We start from the raw sequence: 24,392 nt of genomic DNA, 5'->3' as shown, positions 1-24,392 counted from the left end.
ATTTATGTTCAGGAATGAAATTGGATTGAGTTGAATTGAAATTGGATTTAATTGAGGTAGTAAGGGGCGCGCTTTCCTATTCATTGCTGGAAGTGCTGGGGATGTCCATTATTATTATTATTATTATTATTATTATTATTATTATTATTAATTGGATTTGTATGCCGCACCTCTCCATAGACTTGTTGATAAGGGATGGTAGGTGGAGAAGTGTAGGATGGTTGAGGAGGGACAGTGGGTTGGGAGATGAAGGGAGGCTTGTGGGTTTTGGTTCTGATGCATTCAGAGTGGTAGTCTATGTATAGGTTAGTTTCGCCATGATCACGATGTCTCTTAAGTTCGGTCCGTAGTTCACGAGAGCGGATGCATTGAAGTAGAGTTAGATCTGGTCTGGATCTGAGTTTGTTGTATTTGGCGTTATTTCTGGCGATAGAGTTCATGGTCTTGATGAACTGTTGTTTAGTAGTTTCACATTTGCAGACTATTCTGCAAAATCGGGGAGCCATTGATCCATCACTGTACCTCAGTGCAGGGCCATTTCTAGTGACCTCTAAGATGTCATCAGGGGCAATTGTTTGAGGATGCTGGTTGTGGATGATATTACGTATATTTGTTAAATCAGTTTCCCCATTTTCCTCTAGGCCAAAAAGGATGGTGTTCTGACGTTTTTGTTCACGTTCCATGGCATCTTTCACCAGGTAGAGATGTTGGTAGTAGGGTTTGTTGTCGGAGTGTAACTTTGGGGTGGCCGAAGACCCCCCCCCCGAATCCTATTCCTAAGTTTATTTAATTTGTCCTTGGGCAGTCTGCAAGACTGCTCTGTGAAATCCAGCTCAATACCCAGAAAGGTGATCCTAGTGGCGGGGCCTTCAGTCTTTTCAGGGGCCAAAGGGACCCCCAAATGAGCACAAAGGACTCCAAAGGCCAACATCAGCACAAAGCACTGGCCCAATTGGGTGGGCCCCACCATCAGGAAGTCATCTAGGTAGTGAATAACTGATTTGGACCTGGTTCATCTCCTGAGGGCCCATTCGAGCAAAGTGCTGAAACTCTCGAAGAGAGCACAAGACATGGAACAGCTCATAGGCAGTGTCTGGTCAACATAAAAACATCCCTCGAATTGGAAACCCAGGAGTTCAAAATCATCCGGGTGGATGGGCAGCAATCTAAATGCAGACTTTATGTCGCATTTAGCCATGAGAGCTCCCGTGCCTCATGACCTTACCATGGACACGGCGGCATCAAGAGACACGTACTGGACCGAACAAAATTGCTTGGGGATAAAATCATTGACCATTCGCCCCTGGGGAAGGACAGGTGGTGAATCAAATGAAATTCACCACTGGCCTTCTTAGGGACCAAACCCACAGGAGAGATCCGGAGGGTGGGGAAGGGTGGGCCCAGCACCCTGCCCTCCAAAACCTCCTTATCGATCTTCCGCTTTACTATGTCTTCATGCCCAACAACTGATTTAAGCCTTCCTGGGTCCTCGGTAGGGTATATGAAAACCTTTTCTGAATCCCTGTAGAAGCGGGGCAGTGCTCCCAAATGGGCAATAGCCCTGCAACAAAGCCTCCAGTACATCCAGCTTAACTGGCCTGGGGCACTTTTCCCTATGGCGAAGACTGACGCTTCATCTGAGTGGAGGTATCATTACCATTTTTAGTTCCCTTAGCACGGGAGCAAGAGTGGGTAGCATGCATGCCACCACAACTCCTGCATGTGTGTCAAAACTTACACGCTGTGTGAAAACACGTCCTCCTCACACTGAACTCATGGCAAGGAGGAGGAAACCGGGTTCCAGGGCCCGTCCCCGGGTGGGGAACTGCTGCTGTAGCGGCACGTGTCCTTTCGAAAGCAATCCTCATCTTGAAAGATTCATTGTACTGGAGCCAAGAAGTGCCCTTGTACTGGTAATGGGCCCAGGCAATCAAATCAATGTATTTCAGCATGGAGGGGGCCCTGGCAGGCTCCCTCTCAATAACCACTGACATGTGGGTCAAAAAGGCATAAAGCCATGAGGTAAAGCATCAATGTACTTTGACCTTCTTTGACCGCTCAGCCCACGCATCCTTCTCTTTCCTTCTTTGGGACCTCCCTATTCAAGAGGGAGAATATGTCAACATATTCACCTTTCCAGATCTTTTATTTTACTGAAGGGTGTAAGTGAAGCCCCAAAGGGGTGGAAGGCAGCCCCCAGGGGATAGCTTTTAGCCTCAGGGCCCCTAAAGGGTCTGCCAAGCTAGGAATCCCTGGCAGATTCCCAACCCCAACATTAGTGGCAGGGACTGTGGCACTGGGCACGAACTTATATTCGCTGCGGCCGTGGGGGGCAGTAGTCACCCATACTTGATTGCAAGTAGTTGCAGGCCCAGATCCCTGTAAGGGGAGACCCATGCTCATGGAAACCTCCATCTGAGCCATCTGAGTAGGTGTGCTAGAAGTTGTGTAGTGTTAGGTGATACAACCTGCTCACCTGCTGAAGTAGGATGATTCCCAGGGGGTCCTTGTGGTGCGCCAGCTGCACTGGCCACTGAACTGGTAACAGGTGTAGCGCTGGGTCCTGGTTGAGGCACTGGTTCGCTGGGAGGCCTCCCCAGTGAGGCCGAAGGACAGGAAGGTTGCCCCCCTGGCCTTTGCCCATAAACAAAGAGCCAGCAGGCATCCAACTCATCCAGGCATTCAAGTATCCTAGATAAAGAACAAGCAGGGACCATTAAATCATGCTTCCCCTCGGCCCTCATGGATTGATCCTGGGCCGATTCCTCAGCCTGTCTAGCCCTGGCTGAAGGCTTCACTGCTCTCCTGGGGCAGGAGGCCATCTCAGGGGCTGCTGGGGCAGCCTTCTACTTTCTGGGGGCCATCCTTAATGTATACAAGTGGAATTACCCAAAAACCCAAATAGAATAACCCAGGAGAACCACCCTCTAAGTTGTACCCAATCAGTCCCACCCTTTAGGCCAAAACACCTTGAGCAAGGCCCAAAAGTAAGGTCCCCCGCCCCCACAGGCCTAAATGCAGGCCTGGTCAAAATACTCCCAGATGGGGCAATGGAATTGACCTAGGGAGTGGGGGGGTCAATTAAAAGGCGGGGATTGAGGGCAGTATCCCTGGAGGAGGGAGCCTGGGCCTAAAGGAGGCCTAAATGAGGCCTGAAAACCCCTTAGAAAACTACAGTGATCCCCCGATCATTGCGAGGGTTCCGTTCCAGGACCCCTCGCAATGATCGGTTTTTCGCGAAGTAGCGCTGCGGAAGTAAAAACACCATCTGCGCATGCGCAGATGGTGTTTTTACTTCCGCCGCAGCAGCGAGGAGCCGAAGATTGGGGTTTCCCCACCGCCCACGCAAACTCCTCGCTGCCGCTCGCCCCGCCCTTCGCCCGCCCTCGCCGTTCGCTCGCGCCGCTTCCCAGCTGAGTCCTGAAGCCAATTCGCTTCAGGACTCAGCTGGGAAGCGGCGTGAGCGAACGGCGTGGGCGGACGAAGGGCAGGCGAGAGGCAGGCGTGCGGGCAGGCAGGCGGCGGACAAGCCATTCGCTCGCGCCGCTCGCTCGCACCGCTCGCTCCGCGCCGCTTCCCAGCTGAGTCCTGAAGCCAATTCGCTTCAGGACTCAGCTGGGAAGCGGCGCGAGCGAACGGCATGGGCGGGCGAAGGGCGGGCGAGCGGCAGCGAGGAGTTTGCATGGGCGGTGGGGAAACTCCTCGCTGATGCCCGCCGCTCGCCCTCCCGCCTGCAAGAGGGGGAAGACCCAGGGAAGCCGCCCAGCAGCTGATCTGCCCGGCGCCATCTACGCATGCGTGGCCATAAAAAAAGGGTGCGCATGCACAGATGGTGTTTTGACTTCCGGGTTGAAAAATCGCGATTTAGCCCGTTTGCAATTATCGGGATCGCGATACCCGGGGGATCACTGTATAGCAAAATTAATAAGGAAAAGTGAAGGCCAAATGCAGCCTGCTCTTCACTCCAGACAAACCGCCCCGAGTCTTCGGAGAGGGGCGGCATACAAATCTAAGTAATAAATAAATAAACCGCTGCACAGCCTGTAATTAGGCCATGCCACGTGGCTCCCTCGTTGGCCAACACGCAACATGTGGCTCCCTCGTTGGCCAACACGCAACATGTTCACAGCTTGGCAGCTTGGACGAAAAGGAAGCTGTTCTGTGCCGTAGCCCTATTTATAGAGCTCGCCCGGCCCTCTCTGGCTGTGTGGGAGGCCTATGCTGACATGCAAGGCCTTCACCTGGATCTCGGATATTCTCACGAGATCCTGATGTTCAAGAGGGCAGTTGCACCAGCAGCTGTATTCTCCCAGCCCTGGCGCAAATTCCAGCCGGCCAGTAAGTTGGCCGACAAGCAATTCTGGTGATGAATGACTTTTGTTTCATATTTTCTGTGAATTTAAAAGTATTTCAGTCAACTAAAATAAGTTATGATTTTAGATAAATAATAGGAAATAAGAAAAGGAGCAGAATTTATTGAAATTTTGGAGTATTTTTGGTGGTTTGAAAAATAAAAATAGTTTTGTTTTTTTAAATTTATTTAATTCTATAATATTGTAAGAAGAAATGTAAGATAATCTGTATGTTCTTTGTGGATTAGTTTGTTTTCTGTAGTCTAACCTTTTTAGTTTTATTTGTCTTTATAGTTTTTTTTACTCCTAATATTCTTTTTAGCTAAAATTCCTTATCTGTATCTTTTCATTTATTTTAATTTTACTAGTCCAACCTATAGATATACTGCATGGGTATATATATCTCATGATTTGAACTATCACTTATATTCTATATACTTTTATGTTATGTTTTAAATAATTAATATGTACAGTTTTTAGGGGTTAATTATAGTAACAGATATTAATTATTATTAATCAATGATGGGCTTTTAATTATAAATTATTTACATTTTTAGCTAATTTATTGGGGGGGGTTAATTGATGGATAATTGGGGTGGATGGTGTGATATGGATGGAATGAATGGGCGGGTGGGATTGTATGTATGAGATGAATGGGAATAGTATGAATGATTGGGGTGGGTGGGATGGTAAGTATGAGACGAATGGGAATATTATGAATGGTAAATTTGGCCTACCTGGCGATGGAGAGGCAGGAGGGAAGGGGGCACCTATCTCTGGGAAGGGGGCACTTATCTATTTTGGTGTTGCTGGGGAGAGGCAGATATGTCGGGGGGTATGGGGCTAGTCATTCTGGGGAAAGAAGAGATTGCTGCTTAAAAGCGATCCCTTGTTCCGGTCCCATGAGCTCAACCTGGGGTACTTGGTGATGAGTGCAATCAGGGCCCTGGGCTCAAGCTGTTGCTGCTCAATGCTAGGTCAGTGGTAAATAAAGCTCTCCTCATCTGAGACTTGATCCTGGATGAGGAGGCCGACCTGGCATGTGTGACTGAAACCTGGCTGGGCCCAGAGGGAGGAGTTCCTCTCTCGGAAATTTGCCCAGCCGGGTTTCAGCCTTGACCCCAGGGAAGGAGGGGAGATGTGGCTATTATAGCCAAGGAGAATCTTTGCCTACGTAGAGTTGTTGCTCCCGAGATTACGAGTTGTGAGTCCCTCCTTGTGAAGTTGGACTTAGGGGTTCAGATGGGCTTGTTGCTCGCGTACCTGCCTCCTAGCTGAATGTCAACAACCCTGCCTGTGCTGCTCGAGGAGGTGGCCGGGCTGGCGGTGGAGTTCCCCGGACTCATTGTCCTGGGGGACTTCAATCTGCCATCACTTGGCGGTTCCTCTAGGTTAGCACAGGAGTTCATGGCCACCATGACAGCCATGGACCTGACTCAAGTAGTTCAGGGTCCAACTCACGAGGGGGGACATGCACCCGACATGGTATTCTTCTCGGAGCAGCTGAGTAATGGTCTGAGACTAAGGGGCTTAGATGTCATGCCTTTGTCATGTTCAGATCATTTTCTGCTGCTTCTTGACTTCTTGGCTCCAATCCTTCCCCGCAGGGAGGTGGAACCGACTAGGTGGTTCCACCCCAGATGCCTAATGAACCCAGAGGGCTTTCAGAGGGGACTTGGGGTTATACCAAATACACTCATCCACAGCTTGGTGGAGTCTCTTGCTGTAGCCTAGAATAGGGCTGCGACAGAGGCTCTTGACCAAATTGCGCTGTTGCGACCTCTCTGTGGCACTAGACCCCGAAGGCTCCTTGGTTTACCAAGGAACTCTGGGAGTTGAAATGCCAGAAGAGACGTCTGGAGAAATGATGGAGGAAAAGTAAATCCAAATCTGATCAAATACTTGTAAGAGCTCATATTAAGACTTACAAAGTGGCGCTCAAGGCGGCAAGATGCACATATTATGCCGCCTTGATTGCATCAGCGGAATCTCGCCCAGCTGCTCTGTTTACATTGACCCACTCCCTTCATAATGATGGGGGGGCTGGGGAGCCCTTACAGAGTAGTGCCGAGGATTTTAACACATTTTTCATTGATAAAATCGCTCAGATCCGGATGGACCTTGACTCCAATTGGGTAGCAGAGTCGGCTGACAATGAGTCAGTCAAGGTGACTGGGGCCCATCCTTGTCCATCTGCCTGAGAAGAGTTTGACCTGGTGACATCTGATGAAGTGGACAAGGCCATTGGAGTTGTGAGTTTCGCCACCTGTTTACTGGATCCTTGTCCCTGTTGGCTGGTTTCGGCCAGCAGAGAGGTGACACGGAGCTGGGTCCAGGAGATTGTCAACACTTCTTTGAGGGGGGTCCTTTCTGGCTCCCTACAAGGAGGCACATGTGCACCCCCTTCTCAAGAAGACTTCCCTGGACCCAGGGGAAGGTTGTCGAGAAGATGGTGTCGCTCCAGCTCCAGCAGTCCTTGGAAGAAGCCGATTATCTAGGTCCTCAACAGTCAGTATTCAGGCCCGGCTACAGCACAGAAGCCACTTTGGTCGTACTGATGGATAATCTCTGGCGGGCCTCGGACAGGGGCTTGTCCTATGTCCTGCTGCTTCTTGACCTCTCAGTGGCTTTTGATACCATCGACCATGGTATCCTTCTGTGCCGGCTGGAGGGGTTGGGAGTGGGAGGCACTGTTCTTCAGTGGTTCTCCTCCTACCTCTCCGATCGGTTGCAGTCGGTGTTAGTGGAGGGTCAGAGGTCAACCTCTAGGTCTCCCCCTTGTGGGGTTCCACAAGGATCGGTCTTCTCCCCCCTGCTATTTAATATCTACATGAAACTGCTGTATGATATCATCCAAGGGCATGGGGTGAGGTATCATCTGTATGCTGATGATACCCAGTTGTACATCTCCAGCCATCTCCAGTCAGTGAAGCGGTGGAAGTGATGTGTCAGTGCCTGGAGGCTGTTGGGGTCTGGATGGGTGTCAACAGGCTCAAACTCAACCCTGACAAGATGGAGTGGCTGTGGGTTTTGCCTCCTAAGGACAATTCCATCTGTCCATCCATTATCCTGGGGGGTTAATAACTGACCCCCTCGGAGAGGGTCCACAACTTGGGCGTCCTCTTTGATCCACAGCTAACATTAGAGAACCATCTTTCGGCTGTGGCGAGGGGGGCGTTTGCTCAGGTTCGCCTGGTGCACCAGTTGCGTCCCTACCTGGACTGGGAGTCACTGCTCACAGTCACTCATGCCCTTATCACCTCAAGGTTCGACTACTGTAATGCTCTCTACATGGGGCTACCTTTGAAGAGTGTTCAGAAACTCCAGATCATGCAGAATGCAGCTGCGAGAGCAATGATTGGCTTTTCCAGATATGCCCATGTCACATCAACACTCCGCAGTCTGCATTGGTTGCCGATCAGTTTCCGCTCACAATTCAAAGTATTGGTTATGACCTATAAAGCCCTTCATGGCATCGGACCAGAATACTTTCGGGACTGCCTTCTGCCGCACGAATCCCAGCAACTGATTAGGTCCCACAGAGTTGGCCTTCTCCGGGTCCCATCGGCAAAACAATGCCATCTGGTGGAAGAGCCTTCTCTGTGGCAGCCCTGACCCTCTGGAATCAACTCACCTCAGAGATCAGGATTGCCCCCACCTTCCTTGCATTTCGCAAACTCCTAAAAACCCACCTCTGCCATGAGGCATGGGGAAATTGATTCCCCCTGGCCACTCCTTGTTATGTATGGTTTGTTTGGGTTGCATGAATATCTCTGAGACCGCCTTCTGCCGCACGAATCCCAGCGACCGATTAGGTCCCACAGAGTGGGCCTCCTCCGGGTCCCGTCAACTAAACAATGTTGGTTGGCGGGCCCCAGGGGAAGAGCCTTCTCTGTGGCGGCACCGGCTCTCTGGAACCAACTCCCCCTGGAGATCAGAACTGCCCCTACTCTTCCTGCCTTCCGTAAACTCCTCAAAACCCACCTTTGCCGTCAGGCATGGGGAAATTAAACATCTCCCCCAGGGCACGTTTAATTTATACATGGTATGCTTGTGTGTGTGTCTGTTAGTATATGGGTTTTTTTAAATCTTTAAATATTTTAATTAATTGGATTATTTATGATTTGTTTTCACTTGTTGTGAGCCGCCCCGAGTCTTCGGAGAGGGGCGGCATACAAATCCAAATAATAAATAAATAAAATAAATAAATAAATAAATAAATGTTTTTAATCAAGGGTTTTTAAACTGTTCTGCTTTTTTAAAATCATTGTATTTTGTCCTGCTGTGAGCCGCTCTGAGTCTTCGGAGAGGGGTGGCATAGAAATCTAATAAATAAATAAATTTATTTTGTGTTAGTTAATGATGGAGGAGGAAGAGAAGGTGATGATGATAATCATTATGATACTCGTTATGGTGTTGTTGATGACATGAGCTGTGATTAGATCTAAGAAATTAATTGAGATATAATAGAAAAATTCATTTTGTTGACCCCCTTTATTAACTCCATTTCACTTTGTTGCTGTCTTATATATAACAAGATATTTTACCAAGAGATTTATAACTCTCATTTTAGTGTTATATTTACATCAGAGAAATTAGGAGAGCATTGGTATTCATTGAAGCTGAATGGACAGATACCTCATCCAATAAGATTGCCTGAAGTAGAATGTGAACTTGGAAAGTAAGCAATCCTACATTTAATTTGAATTGTGGTTTAATTATATAGCAGTACAACAAAATATTATTTTCTTTGATTAAATTGATCTTTGATATTGAGACAACTTACCATTAGTTCAGTTCTTGGCAGACTCAGCAAGAGACTACAGATACATTAATTTTTTTTTTACTGCAGACAAAAATGAAGTTTCAGCATAATAGTTCATTGCCTACTATAAAAATTTTCCTAAAACCTACAGAATACAGAATAACAGAGGTGATCTTGGAGGTATTTTAGTTCAACTTCCTATTCAAGAAAGAGACCCTATACTGGGGTGTCAAACTCAATTTAATTGAGAACCACATCGGAGTTATATTTGATCTTGGCGAGCTAGAGTGAGTGTGGCCAGGGTGGGCATGGCCAGATCGACATCACTCCTGTCGGGGAGCCTGTGGCAGCCTGAGAACTCTGCCAGCAAAAACAGGCTCCAGAGCTCTGTTTTTGGCTGCCATGGCCTCCTGCAACCCTCATAAAATAGAGCTCAGGAGCCCATTTTCACTGGTAGAAGCACCATTGGCAGATCTAAGTACCCTGTGGGCTGGATCCAGCCCCCAGGCCTTGAGTTTGACACCTGTGTCCTATTCCATTTTGAACAAATGACTGTTCAATCTCATCTTGAAAATGTACAGTAATGGCATATCCCCTGGGGACAAGCTATTCCATTTATTAATTGTTTGCACTGGCAGGAAAATTCTCCTTAAATAAAGAGCTTGGGTCTCTCTTTAATAAGCTTCTATTTATTACTTCTTATCCTGCCCTCAGGTGTTTTGGAGAATACTGACCCCTCTTCTTTTGAAAACCCCTCACATATTGGAAGACTACTATCATATCACCCCCTATTAGTTAGACTAAACACACCGAAAAGGAATTGATAGTTAACATAATTGGGAAAAACCTGGCATTCATTTGACTAAAATTTACAAAACCTGGGAAATAAACAGGGTGAACTGGAAATATTAATGCACAAATGTAGACATGACATAGTTGGAATAACAGAAATTTGGTGGGATTAAACACACGATTGGAACATACATATAAAAATATACAAATTCATCAAAAAACCCATATGGGTTAGAGTACTGCATTCAATTTTGGTCACCCCACGACAAAAGGGACATTGAAACTCCAGAGAAAGTACAGAAGAGAACAACCAGAATGATAAAGAGACTGGAAACCGAGACATAGGAAGAGAGGTTACTGGACCTGGGCATGGATAGTTTAGCAAAAAGGAGGGCGGAAGGGGACATGATAGCAGTATACAGATATTTGATGGGTTGCCACAGGGAGCGGGTCACACTATTTTCCAGGGCACTAGAAAGCCAGACCAGGAGCAACTGATGGAAACTGACCGAGGAGAGATTCAACCTGGAAATAAGGAAGAACTTTCTGACAGTGAGAGCGATCAACCAGTGGAACAGCCTGCCAGCAGAGGTTGTGAACGCCCCAAACAGATTCAAAACAAAATTCAACATAAGCAAAATACAGTAAGGCATCACCTGTTTGAACTTAATGAATACAAATCACGAGGAGGAGATGGACTACACCCAGAGTACTAAAGGAACTTGCAGTTATCATTTCAGAATCACTGCACCACATCTTCCAAAAATCCTGAAACACAGGGGAACTACCTGAAAATTGAAAATGAGCTGACGTAAAAAAAGGTTTTTAAAAAAGGTAAAAAACCAGACCTACAAAAGTAAAAAACCAGACCCAGGTAACTATAGACCAATCAGCTTAACATCAGTACCTTGGAAAATACTGGAAAAAATAATTAAAAAACAAATCTGCCACCACTTAGAACTAAACAAAGTAATAACTGTTGTGAGCGCTCTTTGTCCACCTCTGGTAATGTCAGATTTCTGAGGAGGATGAGCCAGGCCCCTGTGGATACCCTGGGCCGGGGGGGGGGGGTTGCCACCTGATGCAGAAAGTGAGAGTGAGGGAGAAATAGACCTGGATGAACCCGAGGAACCACCAGAGGGGGCAGATACACAGTATATCAATGGCGGATTGGTCCCAATCGAAGGATGAAGGAGACATTAGAGTGGATGAGCCAATCTTAGATGCTCGATTCAGGAGATTACAAAGCAAAAAACAACACTTGTATGGTAAAAGGAAATAAGTTTGAAGCTTTACCTCTAGGGGATTTTATGACACTCCCAGCAAGTACAAAAGCAAAAGATTTTGGGAAATTCTGGATGGGGTTTCAACGTTGCTTCATTTTGTGTTAGAGTTGGGGTGTTTGAAAAATGTTCCCCTAAAAAGCCTGATTTCTGCCTTGCTAAAATCTCTTTGCCAAACACTGCTTGACTGTTAGAAACTGGTGAGATGACTTTTATTCTCTATGCTTCTTTCCTTGTCTTATCTCTGGAGTACAATTGTGCCGAAGTTGGTGCCTGTCCTGGAAGCTAATCTGTTTTTTTCGCCAGAGAGAAAAAAATCCTCCCTGAAACATTTTAAAAACTGCTTTCTGTTTGCAGTGCTGTTTTTCCAAATAAAGAGTGTGATTTAAAGCTGAAAATAGTGGGTTTTAGCCATTTGCTTCACTCTGAAAGCCTGGGAACAGAACAATAACCGGCAGCCAACACAGATTTGTTAAGAACAAATCATGCCAAACCAATCATTCTTCAATACTGTGATCAAATTAACAGACTAGCAAAATACAGTGGACATAATATACTTGGATTTCAGCAAAGTATCTGACAAAGTAGATCACAACCTACTTCTCCGTAAGCTAGAAAAAAGTGGGATAGACAGCTACAGAAACAGATAGATTAATAACTGATTGACTAACCATACCCAATGAGTAATTTTCAATGAGTATAAGTCCACATGGAGAGAAGTAAGCAGTGGGATACCACACGGTTCTGTCCTAGGCCCAGGATTCTTTAATATCTTCATAAGTGACCTAGACAAGGAACTAGAAGGGGAAGTAACCAAATTTGCAGATGATACGAAGCTGGTAGGAGTAGCTAATACCCCAGAGGACAGGCTCAGGATCCAGATTGATATTGACAGACTTGAACATTGGGCCCAATTAAAAAAAATGAAATTCAATGCAGAGAAAAGTAAAATCCTACACCTAGGTAAGAAAAAGCAAAGATAATAATATAAACTGTTTGAAAGCACACTCAATAGCAGTGACTGCAAGAGCAATCTTGGAATCTTGGTGGACAACCAACTAAATATGAGCTAGCAATGTGTAGCGGCAGCCAAAAAAGTCAATGCAATCCTAAATTGCATTAACAGAGGGATACACACCAGGACTAGGAAAGTAGTAATACTACTCTATAAAGCACTAGTGAGACCACAACTAGAATACTGTATTGCATCCAGTTTTGATCACCATACTACAAAAAAGATATTGAAACTCTAAAGAAAGTGCAGAAGAGAGCAACCAGGATAATAAGGGAACTGGAAACTAAAACATACAAAGAGCGGTTGCAGAAACTGAGCATGGCCAGTCTGGCAAAGAAAAAGACCAGGGGTGGCATGATAACAGTGTTCCAATATTTGAGAAGCTACCACAGAGAGACAGGAGTCAGGTTATTTTCCAAAGCACCAGAAGGCAGACAAGGAATAATAGATGGAAACTGAGCAAGGGGAGATTCAACGTTCAAATAAGGAGGATCTTTCTGACAGTGAGAACAATCAATCAGAAGAACAGCTTGCTTTTGGAGGTTGTGAAAGCTCCAACACTTGAGACTTTCAACGGGAGATTGGACTGTCATTTGTCCAAAATGGTGTAGGGATTCCTGCTTCAGTGGGGGTTGGACTAGATGACCTAAAAGGTCACTTCCAACTCTAATTATAATGTAATCTAGAATAAACACAATCATCTTATTTTTTGTGATCAGACTTACAAGATAATCAAGACATATAGCAAAATAATATAAAAATGCTATTTGGAGGAGTTAATGAATTGCAAGCTGCTCTTTATTATTTATATTGGAAGGAAATGCAGTTATTATCACTTACAAAACAGGGACTGTGGGATGGAACTCTTCCCCACTCCCCTTACACTGACTGCGAGCGACCAGAGAGATAGGAGGAAAATCACCATAAAACAGTGTCTCTCACTCCCAACCCCTCCAGCCATTGCAGAAGGATACCATGGTTAATAGTATCGAAAGCCGCTGAGAGGTCAAGAAGCACCATGATAGAGGAATAACCCCTATCCCAGGCCCACCAGAGACCATCCATCAGTGTGACCAAAGCAGTTTTATTGTTTACAAGAAAAAATGTCTGTATAAACCCTGTATTTTGAAGAAAACAAGTGGAATTTCAGGCCAAAATTTTAATGGGTTTATAGGGAACAGTTAAGACAAAGCCTAAGAATGATATTTATTTATTTTATTTATTTATTTTGTCCAATACACAATGAGGGTTTTAGTGGGTATATATCTATATATACATAATAAAATACATGATGAAGGTTATAGAGGATATACTCATAGTAAAATATATCTAAGAAAGAATAGAAAAGAAGATATAGTAATAGAACTTATCAATGAAAGAATAGAAGAAGAAATATAGCAATAGAAGAAAGGTATAGGAGATATAGGAGAGCAATAGGACAGGGGACATTTTGATAATTATTAATTTTCCCCTTAATTATTATTAATGTTATGAACTGTAGGTGTGCATATTACCTCTTTCTGGGTGCAAAATATGTTTTTTCAAAACCTTTTGTAATTTAGACCTATATAATATCTTAAACATATAATTAATTTAATTCTAAAGCTGTTAAGTTTTGTTTCTGAAAACTGTTATTGTGTGCTTTTGATTTTTTTAATATATCATGATTGCTGTGTTAATTCTATTACTGATTTTTAAATATGGTCATGACTCTACCTTGAAGAGAATTGAAAGAATGCATCTTTTCTTTGGTCAGAATTTCTGTCAATTCATAATGACAAAATATGTGAAATATTTGCCACAGAAATAGGAGAATCGGTATTAGTATTGATAAAAACATAATAAATAGTGCTGAAGATATTTGCTTGAATAACTTTTCAAAGAAAAGAAAGTGTTATTTAAATAAAGTAACTAGCAGTAACATTGAAATTAGCCAAGTAATTTATAATGATTAAATAACTGGATTTTTTGTGGGGCTTTGTTACAGATGGGTCAGCCAGCCAAGTAATTTATAATGATTAAATAACTGGAATTTTTGTGGTGCTTTGTTACAGATGGGTCAGACAGCATATCCCTCTGGTTAATTCTACATATGAAATTCTGGAGTTGGAATATGTGAACAGCAATCCAGGCCATTTTTCAATGGAGATTGACCCCAAAGCCCAAGTAGGTTTTACTGATAAACATTTGTATTTATGAAAATGTTTTATATGAGACACTTTCCTTTAAGAATGTAAATATTGCTCACATATTCTGTTTTAATTTAATTTATTCCACCCTGTAACTCAGGGTGTCTTACAAAAATAAAAACAATAGAGTAATACAATAGTAAAAAGAAGTCAAATATCAAGAGTAGATTTAAAATCCCATTATAACCCTAATAAAAATGACCCATTATAAAACCCTAAATTTAATCTAACAAACATACATACCAGTCCAACAGAATTCAGGCACCTCAGATGTTACGTTCTTGGCCCCCAGGCAAAGCCAAGTCTTAACAGTTTTTCGAAAGGCCAGTAGAGTGGGAGCAATGCGAACATCGGTGGGGGTGTCCATAGAGCCCTCCCCCGTGGTCCCACCAACCTACATTGTTTAGTCGACGGGACCCAGAAAAGGCCAATTCTGTATGATCTAATAGGCCTTTGGGAGGTATGTGGCAGGAGACGGTCCTGTAAATAGTCAGGCCCTAAGCCATATAGGGTTTTATAGGTGATAACCAACACCTTGAATTGTGACTGGAGACTAATCGGTAGCCAGTGCAGCATGCGGAGTGTTGGTGTTATATGGGCTTACCGAGGTACACCAATAACAGCTCGCATGGCTACATTCTAGACTATCTATAATCTCTGAACACTCTTCAAGGGTAGCCCCATATAGATCGCATTGCAATAATCAAGACGGGAGGTGATGAAAGTCTGAGTGACTGTGTGAAAGGCCTCCTGGTCCAAATAGGTTCACCGGGTGACCCTGGGCAAAGGTCTCCCTGGCCACAACCGAAAGATTGTGTTCAAGGTTCAGCTGTGGATCCAGGAGGACACCCAAGTTACGAACCCTATCTGATGGGGTCAGAACCTCTGTCCCCCAGAACAATGGATGGACAGAAGGAACAGTCCTTTGGAGGGAATCCCCAAAGCCACTCGGTCTTGTTTTGGTTGAGCTTGAGCCTGTTGGCTCCCATCCAGACCCTAACAGCTTTCAGGCACTCGCACATCACATCATATCAACTGCTTCACTGAATTGACATGGGGTGGAGATGTATAACTGCCATTGGATGATCTCACCCAATGGCTTTATGTAAATGTTAAATAGTAGGGGGGAGAGAACTGATCTTGTGGCACTCCACAAAACAGGGACTGTGGGATGGATCTCTTCCCCACCCCCCTTACACTGACTGCGAGCGACCAGAGAGATAGGAGGAAAATCACCATAAAACAGTGTCTCTCACTCCCAACCCCTCCAGCCGTTGCAGAAGGATACCATGGTTAATAGTATCGAAAGCTGCTGAGAGGTCAAGAAGCACCATGATAGAGGAATAACCCCTATCCCAGGCCCACCAGGGACCATCCATCAGTGTGACCAAAGCAGTTTTATTGTTTACAAGAAAAAATGTCTGTATAAACCCTGTATTTTGAAGAAAACAAGTGGAATTTCAGGCCAAAATTTTAATGGGTTTATAGGGAACAGTTAAGACAAAGCCTAAGAATGATATTTATTTATTTTATTTATTTATTTTGTCCAATACACAATGAGGGTTTTAGTGGGTATATATCTATATACAGTGATCCCTCTATTATCGCGAGGGTTCCGTTCCAAGACCCCTTGCGATAATCGATTTTTTGCGATGTAGGGTTGCGGAAGTAAAAACACCATCTGCGCATGCGCGGCCTTTTTTCTATGGCCGCGCATGCGTAGATGGTGGAGTTTGCATTCCCCGCCGCCCATGCAAAGGGGAAACCCCGATTCGGCTCCTCGCTGCTGCTGCGCTACCGAGCAGATCAGCTGCTGGGCGGCCGAAGGAACCTTCCCTGGGTCTTCCCCCCCTTGCTGGCGGGCGGGGCGAGCGGCGGGCATCAGCGAGGAGTCGGGGTTTCCCCTTTGCGTGGGCGGCCGGGAAGACCCAGGTTGGGGGTTCGGGGGGGTGCTGGGAAGCCCCCCAGGCCGGCTGCGACCTTTAAAACAGCCACGCCGCTTCCCAGCTGACTCCCGAAGCCAAACCCGGAAGTGGTTTTTTTTTAAATTAATTTTTTTTTAAAATCGCGATATAGCGTTTCGCGAAGATTGAGATCGCGAAACTCGAGGGATCACTGTATACATAATAAAATACATGATGAAGGTTATAGAGGATATACTCATAGTAAAATATATCTAAGAAAGAATAGAAAAGAAGATATAGTAATAGAACATATCAATGAAAGAATAGAAGAAGAAATATAGGAATAGAAGAAAGGTATAGGAGATATAGGAGAGCAATAGGACAGGGGACGGAAGGCACTCTAGTGCACTTGTACTCGCCCCTTACTGACCTCTTAGGAATCTGGATAGGTCAACCGTAGATAATCTAAGGGTAAAGTGTTGGGGGGTTGGGGATGACACTATGGAGTCCGGTAATGAGTTCCATGCTTCGACAACTCAGTTACTGAAGTCATATTTTTTACAGTGAAGTTTGGAGCAGTTAATATTAAGTTTAAATCTGTTGTGTGCTCTTGTGTTGTTGTGGTTGAAACTGAAGTAGTCGCCGACAGGCAGGACGTTGCAGCATATGATCTTGTGGGCAATATTTAGATCTTGTTTAAGGCATCTTAGTTCTAAACTTTCTAGGCCCAGGATCGAAAGTCTAGTCTCATAGGGTATTCCCTTAATACAGCAAAGAAAAACAATGCAATATAATTTCAAAATCACTACAATTATTTTAAAGAAAAAAAATTAGACTAGTAAATTATAGAAGTTTTAATGTTTAGCATTCCTTTATGTCACAAGGAATATACAGTATGAATTGAGTCTATATCCTGGTGACTTCGTAAATAGGTTCATTCTGTCGCCTTCACAACAATATGAAATAGTTTTCTTTCTTTTTTTTATTGAATTTTTTGAAACAAAAAACAAACGAACACATACAAAACATAGACACATCATACAATACATATAAGCAGTTTACGGAAACTTGTGCCTTTTGAATTAATGTTGTTTTTACATTGCCTTTTCTGCATTGTCCTCTTTTATTTTGATTGATTTTTTCATTTCTGTTTTTTTCTCCATCTAAATGTATAATTTTCCCCATACGGTATAATAGTAATTTCCCTGTTTATTTTGCAATTCCATTGTCGTTTTACTCATTTTTGCACATTCTAATATCTTTCTGATTACCGTTTGTTCTGTTGGTATATTTTCTTTTTTCCAATTTTGTGCAAAGCTCAGTTTTGCTGCTGTAAGTATATGAATTATAAGATATAAATTTGCCTTTTTATGATGCACACTAATAATACCTAGTAGGTATATTTCCAGTTTTAATTCTAGTTCATAATTTAGAATTTCTTTCAACCAATTTCTAATTAAGGTCCAAAATTTTATTGCTTCTGGGCACGTCCGCCATGTGGTGTTTTACATTTTCAACATTCACTATTTAAATTATTACAAATTTTTGCAAGTCTTGCCGGGGCATAGTGCCACCAGTAGAACATCTTATAAAGATTTTCTTTATAGGGTATGGATATTGTCAGTTTGAAGTTTAATTTCCAGAGTTGCTCCCACTCTTCTAGTTGTATGTTGTAACCAAAGTTGGTCATCCATGCTATCATGTTTTCTTTCACAGATTCTTCTATATTCTCAAAATCTAATAAATAATTACACATTCTAGTAATAATTTTTTTTCCTGGACCTATTAAAATTTTGTCTATTGTATTTATTTTCTTACATATTCCAAATTCTATTAAATCCCTCTTATATCTGCTTCGTATTTGGTAGTACAGTAACCAATCTAATCCTTTTCCTTCCTTTTCCAATTCTTCTCTATTCTTCAATGAGCCTTTTGCATCCAATAGTTCTTCATATGTTATTATTCTAATTTTATCAATTACATTGGGGTATACTTGAGCTTCTATGGTCGATAATCATCTTGGTATTTCTATATAGTGTTTTTTCTTTATCTTTCCCCATATATCTAATGGTATTTTCCTTATCATGTGTGACTGAAATTTAGTATGTTTTGGTCATTCCATTCTCCCATTAATGCACATACCACCCCTCTAGTATATTATGACCTTCTGTTGTTAAAATCCTCTCATTTCCTAATTTAATCCATTCTCTTATCCATGGTCCTATGTCCTACATGGCATAGGACCAGATTATCTCAGAGACCACCTTCTGCCACATGAATCCCAGCATCCGATGAGGTCCCATGGAGTTGGTCTCCTTACAGTCCCATCGACCAAACAATGTCAGCTTGCAGGGCCTAGGGGAAGAGCCTTCTCTGTGGGGGCCCCAGCCCTCTGGAATCAGCTCCCCCTGGAGATTTGCACTGCCCCCACCCTCCTTGCCTTCCAAAAGAGTTTAAAAACTCATCTTTGACATTTTAAACTAAACTAGTGTTCTGCCTGGCCTTGAGACGTGCAGAAACAAAATAAGTAATCAAACACACAAGCTTGTAAAAATAAAGCAAAAAGGTTTTTTTTATATACAGAAGGCTGTACACCTCCCTGAATGCAAGAGCAATACTAAGTTATTAGTCCAGAAGGTCAGAGTTACTCACTCAAGTCAGCACAGTACTTTCAGGCTTACGTCAGCCAGTTACTCGCTGCTTGTGTCAGAAAGTTCACAGAGATCCAAAAGCCAAAACGAAACCATGATGCATCAATATCTCTCTCCAAAGCTGAGCGATAATCCCCACACAGATCTCTCCAACCGTCCCCTTTTTTCAAGATTGCAGCAGCGTCATTAAGTCTTATCACATGTGCCCTATAATTTGTTTCTCCATTTGTGCAGCTGCTTTTGCCTTCCCAGCATTCCCCAGACCCGAGCATTCAGAATAGAATTACTCATTAACTCTTCCCCTTCTGACTGAATCCATTCCCCTCTCTGTCTCTCCGGTCCCTTCCTGCTCCTTGTCTCTCCCTGTCTCTGCTTCTGGTTCATTGTCTGATTCGTCCTACAGCCAGACTGGTCTTCTGTGAACAGACGGCCTCCACTCCTCTGTGTCAAAATCAGCAGCCACCGGAACTGGCCTAAAGCCCAACACAACACATAGTAGGTTGACTGCTTGGTAAGATAGTTCTAGATTAGCAAGATCAAATCCTCCCCTTGTTCTAGAGTCTTGTAAAGCTTTAAGTCTAATTCTAGTTTTTTTGTTGTTCCATATGAATTTACATATTATACAATTTAAATTGGTGAAAAATTGCTTTTCTAATTTAACTGGCACCGTCTGAAAGAGATATAGCATCTAGGCAGTATATTGGACTTTATTGTATTAATTCTTCCCCTTATTGATAAATTTAGTCCATTTTCCTAAATCTTCTTTAGTTTTATTCAGCAAGTTAGTGTAAAACTCTTTTAAAGATGTATATTATGTTGTAAGACATAACCCCCAAAATTTTATTTTTGGTTCTATCTGTAACCATGTCAGGGCTGTTATTCTTTGTTTTTGATCGTATTTACAATTTTTGGTTAATATTTTTATTTATTTATTTATTATTTTTATATATATATTTTTTAAATTTTTTATTTACAAATATACAAAACATAAAAGTCAAAACAGAAAACAATTAAGTCTTAGCATGGTATAACAAATTGTGAACATAGAAATTTATAGAGAAAAAAAGGAGGGGTAGAAAAGATGGGAATAGAAAAAGAGGGGAGAGAGTAAAGAGAACAAAGGAAATAGAGAAAGTAAAGAAAGTAAAAGGATAGGCGAATATCCGGGGAAGCTGTATTGAAAACGGGAACCAGTTCCTAATTTATTAGCTCATTCCCTAGTATCAGGTTAGCTGACTGAGTATTTAAATGCTAGCGTTGAATTAGTCTAAACAGAGATTATAAGATTTAGTAGTGAATATTCTATTCATATATATCTAAAGTCTCTTATCACTATAGTAAAAAATATGAGAAAATTATATATCGGATTTGTATCTGGTCGAGTTTGTAACCATCATTTCAATTATGCAGCGTGGTGGTCTCTTTTTTTCTCTAACCAATTGTAGAAAGGATCCCAACAATTATTAAATGAGGACATTGTTTCATTCCTAACTAGTATAGTTAATTTTGTCATCTCTGCACAGTATTTGATTTTTTTGATTATTGCGTCTTTCGGAGGTATATCCTCGTTTTTCCACCACTGTGCAAAAGTTAATCTGGCTGCTGTAACTAGATGGACGATTAGATGTATTTGGGTTTTAGACAGATTTTGTTTAAGAATACCTAGAAGGAAACATTCAGTTTTTTTTTCAATTTTCAAATTTAATATTTCATCGATCCAGAGTTCAATTATATTCCAGAACTTCTGGGCTTTTATGCATTGCCACCATAGGTGGAAATAGGTGCCAATCTCTTGGTGACACTTCCAACAGTATGGTGAAAGTTTATTGTTTAGTTTTGTTAATTTTATCGGAGTAATGTGCCACCTGTAAAACATTTTAATTAAGTTCTCTTTGTAAGACGTGGCAATGGTTAGTTTAAAATTTCTGCTCCAGAGTAATTGCCATTCATCTTCTTTGATCTCTTTTTTGAGGTCCAGATTCCACTGTTTTACGTTAATTTTTGTAATAATATTATCCAATTCGTTAAAATTTAAGTAGGAGTAAAATTTCTTGATTAATTTTTCCTGGGGTCCTGTGCATAATTTGTCTAGTGGAGCATTTTTGACTATTCCGGGTTTGCTTTTATCCTTATTAAATTTAGTTTGTATCTGTAGGTATTCCTACCATTCCGTTTTTTGACCAAGATTTTCTAGCTCTGTCCTAGATCTGATTTCACCATTGGAATTTATTATGTCCTTGTATCTTATTATATTGTTTTTTTTAATGAAAATTGGGATGCACATATGCTTCTAATGGAGCGTACCATAATGGGATTCCTTTATAAAGTTTTGTCTTAATTTTTTTCCAAGTATATATTAACGATTTCCTAATCAGATGGTTGGTGAAATATTTGTGGGTCTGAGGCTTTTCATCCCATAAATAGTAGTGCCATCCTAAATGGAGGTCGTGACCTTCTAGATTAAGTAGTCTGATATTAGATAGGCTCATCCATTCTCTCATCCATGATAGGGATGCGGCAATATAGTAATCTTTCCAGATTGGAAGTGCCAAGCCTCCTTCTTCTTTCCTGTCCTGTAGGTATTTTAAGCGAATTCTTGGACGTTTGTTCTGCCAGATGAAGTTACTGGTAATTTTATTCAGTTTTGTAAAGAATTCTTGTTTCAATTGAATTGGAATTGTTTTAAATAGGAAAAGTATTTTGGGCAAGATGTTAAGTTTTATGGCCGCTATTCTACCTAGTAAAGAGAGTTGTAGTTTCTTCCATTTTGTCAGATCAGATTGTATTTTGTCTATTAATTTATTATAATTATTTTCTTTTAGACTGGACACTTTATTCGTCAAATTAATACCAAGGTATTTGATTTTTTTTACTATCTGGATGTTTAGTTTGGCCTTTAAAATGGCTTTCTGTGATTCTCTCATGTTTTTGGTTAAAATTTGAGTTTTAGTTTTGTTTATTTTAAGTCCTGCTACCGTGCCGTATTCTTCTAGAATGGCGAGTAATTTAGGTCCTGATTCTAATGGGTCCTCTAAGATAAATACAAGGTCGTCTGCAAATGCCTGAAGTTTATAGGTTTCATTTTTGCACTTTAGACCTTTTATATCTTCCTTTTTTCTTATGATTCTTGTTAAGACTTCCAATGTTAAGATGAAAAGTAGTGGAGACAATGGGCAACCTTGTCTAGTTCCTTTATGTAAAAAGATTTTTGTTGAGATATCTCCGTTGAGAATAATGTAAGCTGATTGATAAGTATAGATAGCTTTTATTGCGTTGATAAATTTAGGGCCGAATTCCATGTATTCAAGTTGTTTAAGTATAAATTTCCAGGACACATTATCAAAAGCCTTTTGGGCGTCAAGGAATATTAATGCCACCTGTTTTTCGCTGTGGGTTTCATAGTATTCCAGGGTATCCAATATTATTCTAATGTTATTCTTTATCTGTCTCCCTGGCAGAAAGCCATTTTGATCCGAATGTATGAATCGGTTTAGGAAGTTTTTAGTTCTACTAGCTAAGATGGAGCTGAAAATTTTATAATCTGTGTTCAAAAGAGAGATAGGTCGATAATTGGCTATATCTGTAGGGTCCGTATCCTTTTTTGCTATTAGTGCTAAGTTAGCTTCTGTCCAGGATGTTGGAATTTTGCCTTTGTCTAGAGCCTCGTTTAACGTTTCTAACAGAGCCTTTTCCATTTCGATGGGACGATCTTTATAGAATTCAGGTGGAAGGCCGTCGGGGCCAGGGGCTTTATTATTTTTTTGGCTTTTGATTGCTTCTTTTAATTCCATGATAGTGATTTAATATGTCTTTCGTTTCTTTTGGAATTTTAGGGAGATTGGCCTGATCAAGGATTTCTTGTATTTTTGGTCTTATAGGTTATTAAGTGCATTTTCTTGGTTATCATAAAGATTGCTATAGAAATCCCTAGCTATCTGGGGGGGTTTTTCCAAGTCGTGGCATAGTTCCCCGTTTTTCATTTTAAGACAGTTTATGAGTTTCTTTTCTCTTTGTTTTTTGAGTTTGTTAGCTAACCATTTGCTTGGTTTATTCGCATTTTCAAAATTATATTGATTGCTACTTTTAATTTGTTGTGCTAAATTTTGTTGTTCTAATAAATTTAATTCATGTTTTATCTGGGACATTTTTTGTTTTATTTCTTTCTTTTGGGGATGTTTTTGTAAATTTTCTTCTAGAGTTTTATATTCTTCTTCTGACTTATCCAATTTCCGCTTTTTTAGTTTATATTCTTTAGCCATATATGAAATAGCAATTCCCCTAGTTACGGCTTTAGCAGTGTCCCATACGTTTTGAACACTAGTTTGTTCTTTAGTATTTTCTTGAAAGAAGAAATTCATTTCCATTTGAAGCTTCTGTTTGAAATTTTCCTGATTAAGAATAGATTTCTGAAGTGTCCATCTAGGACATTGTTTAGTTCCTTTCCATGTTACTTTTAGCGCATTATGGTCTGAGATAAAATTGGGTTCTATCTCTACTGATTGAATTTTTGTATTAAGTTCTGTTGTAGTCCAGACCATGTCTAGTCTTGACCAAGATTGGTGACTGTCTGAATAAAAAGTGAATTTTTTATGGTCGGGATTTCTATCTCTCCAACTATCTTTAAGTTTTAATTCTTTAACTAAGTAAAAAAAAACTTTAGGTAAGATTCTTTTCTTTTGTCTATTCCTTCCTTCATTGTTATAGTCCAATTCCTTATCAATTACTCCATTAAAGTCCCCTAATAAACAAATGTCGTCCGTAGCATGTTCATTAATAGTAATTAATAATTTCTTATAAAATTTTTCTTGGCCTTCATTCGGGGCATATATGTTAATTAAGGTTATTATTTCCGATTCTTTTTGTAATTCTAATATCAGAACTCTACCCTCTCTATCTTTATATTTCAGTTTAGCTTGTATAATAGGGTTAATATAACAAATTACACCTCTCTTTTTTTCCAGTGCTAACGATGAGAATAGATTCCCTAATTTATTTCTTTTCAGGAGATGTTCAAATTTATTTTTAATGTGTACTTCTTGCATTGCAATAATATCCAAGTTTAGCTTAGCAATTTTATTTAGAATTTTATTTGTTTTTTTTTGTACATTCAAGCCATTTATGTTGATTGAGTATAATTCAATTCCCCAGTTAGTCGTTTTTTGAACCAAATTCGAGTTATCTGTACTTGGGTCTAGTTGCCCTAGTACTTCTAGTATCTTTTGGTATGCCTGCGTAGCCATTATTTCCTGTAGTTATATTATCAATAGCCAGTATTTCTTCTGGTCTGTTTGGAGCCTGGTCCGTTAGTTGATCAGTTATTGGCAGAGGGTTCCTTGTTTCCTTATAACTTTTTGTATCAGCTGTCTGTTCGCTAGTGAAGTTTTTTTCAAAGAATTCTTCAGCTTTATCAGTTGAGTCTATTTTTATTTTTTTATCTTGCC

At 41.5% G+C, this 24,392-nt stretch overlaps 1 protein-coding gene across 4 annotated transcripts in view; it reads left to right on the top strand.

The window, feature by feature from the left end:
* Positions 1-24,392, top strand: part of LOC139155791 (cilia- and flagella-associated protein 47-like) — a 513,090-nt gene that overhangs the window by 184,677 nt on the left and 304,021 nt on the right. For all 4 annotated transcript variants that reach the window (XM_070731069.1, XM_070731068.1, XM_070731067.1 and 1 more), the window contains 2 exons: positions 8,926-9,033; positions 14,262-14,373. In XM_070731069.1, coding sequence (XP_070587170.1) covers positions 8,926-9,033; positions 14,262-14,373 — 220 coding nt within the window. The remainder of the gene's footprint in view (positions 1-8,925; positions 9,034-14,261; positions 14,374-24,392) is intronic.

This window comes from Erythrolamprus reginae, unplaced genomic scaffold (assembly GCF_031021105.1).
Source record: "Erythrolamprus reginae isolate rEryReg1 unplaced genomic scaffold, rEryReg1.hap1 H_6, whole genome shotgun sequence".
Classification (NCBI taxonomy): Eukaryota; Metazoa; Chordata; class Lepidosauria; order Squamata; family Dipsadidae; genus Erythrolamprus; species Erythrolamprus reginae.
This window is presented reverse-complemented; position numbering and strand designations above follow the sequence as displayed.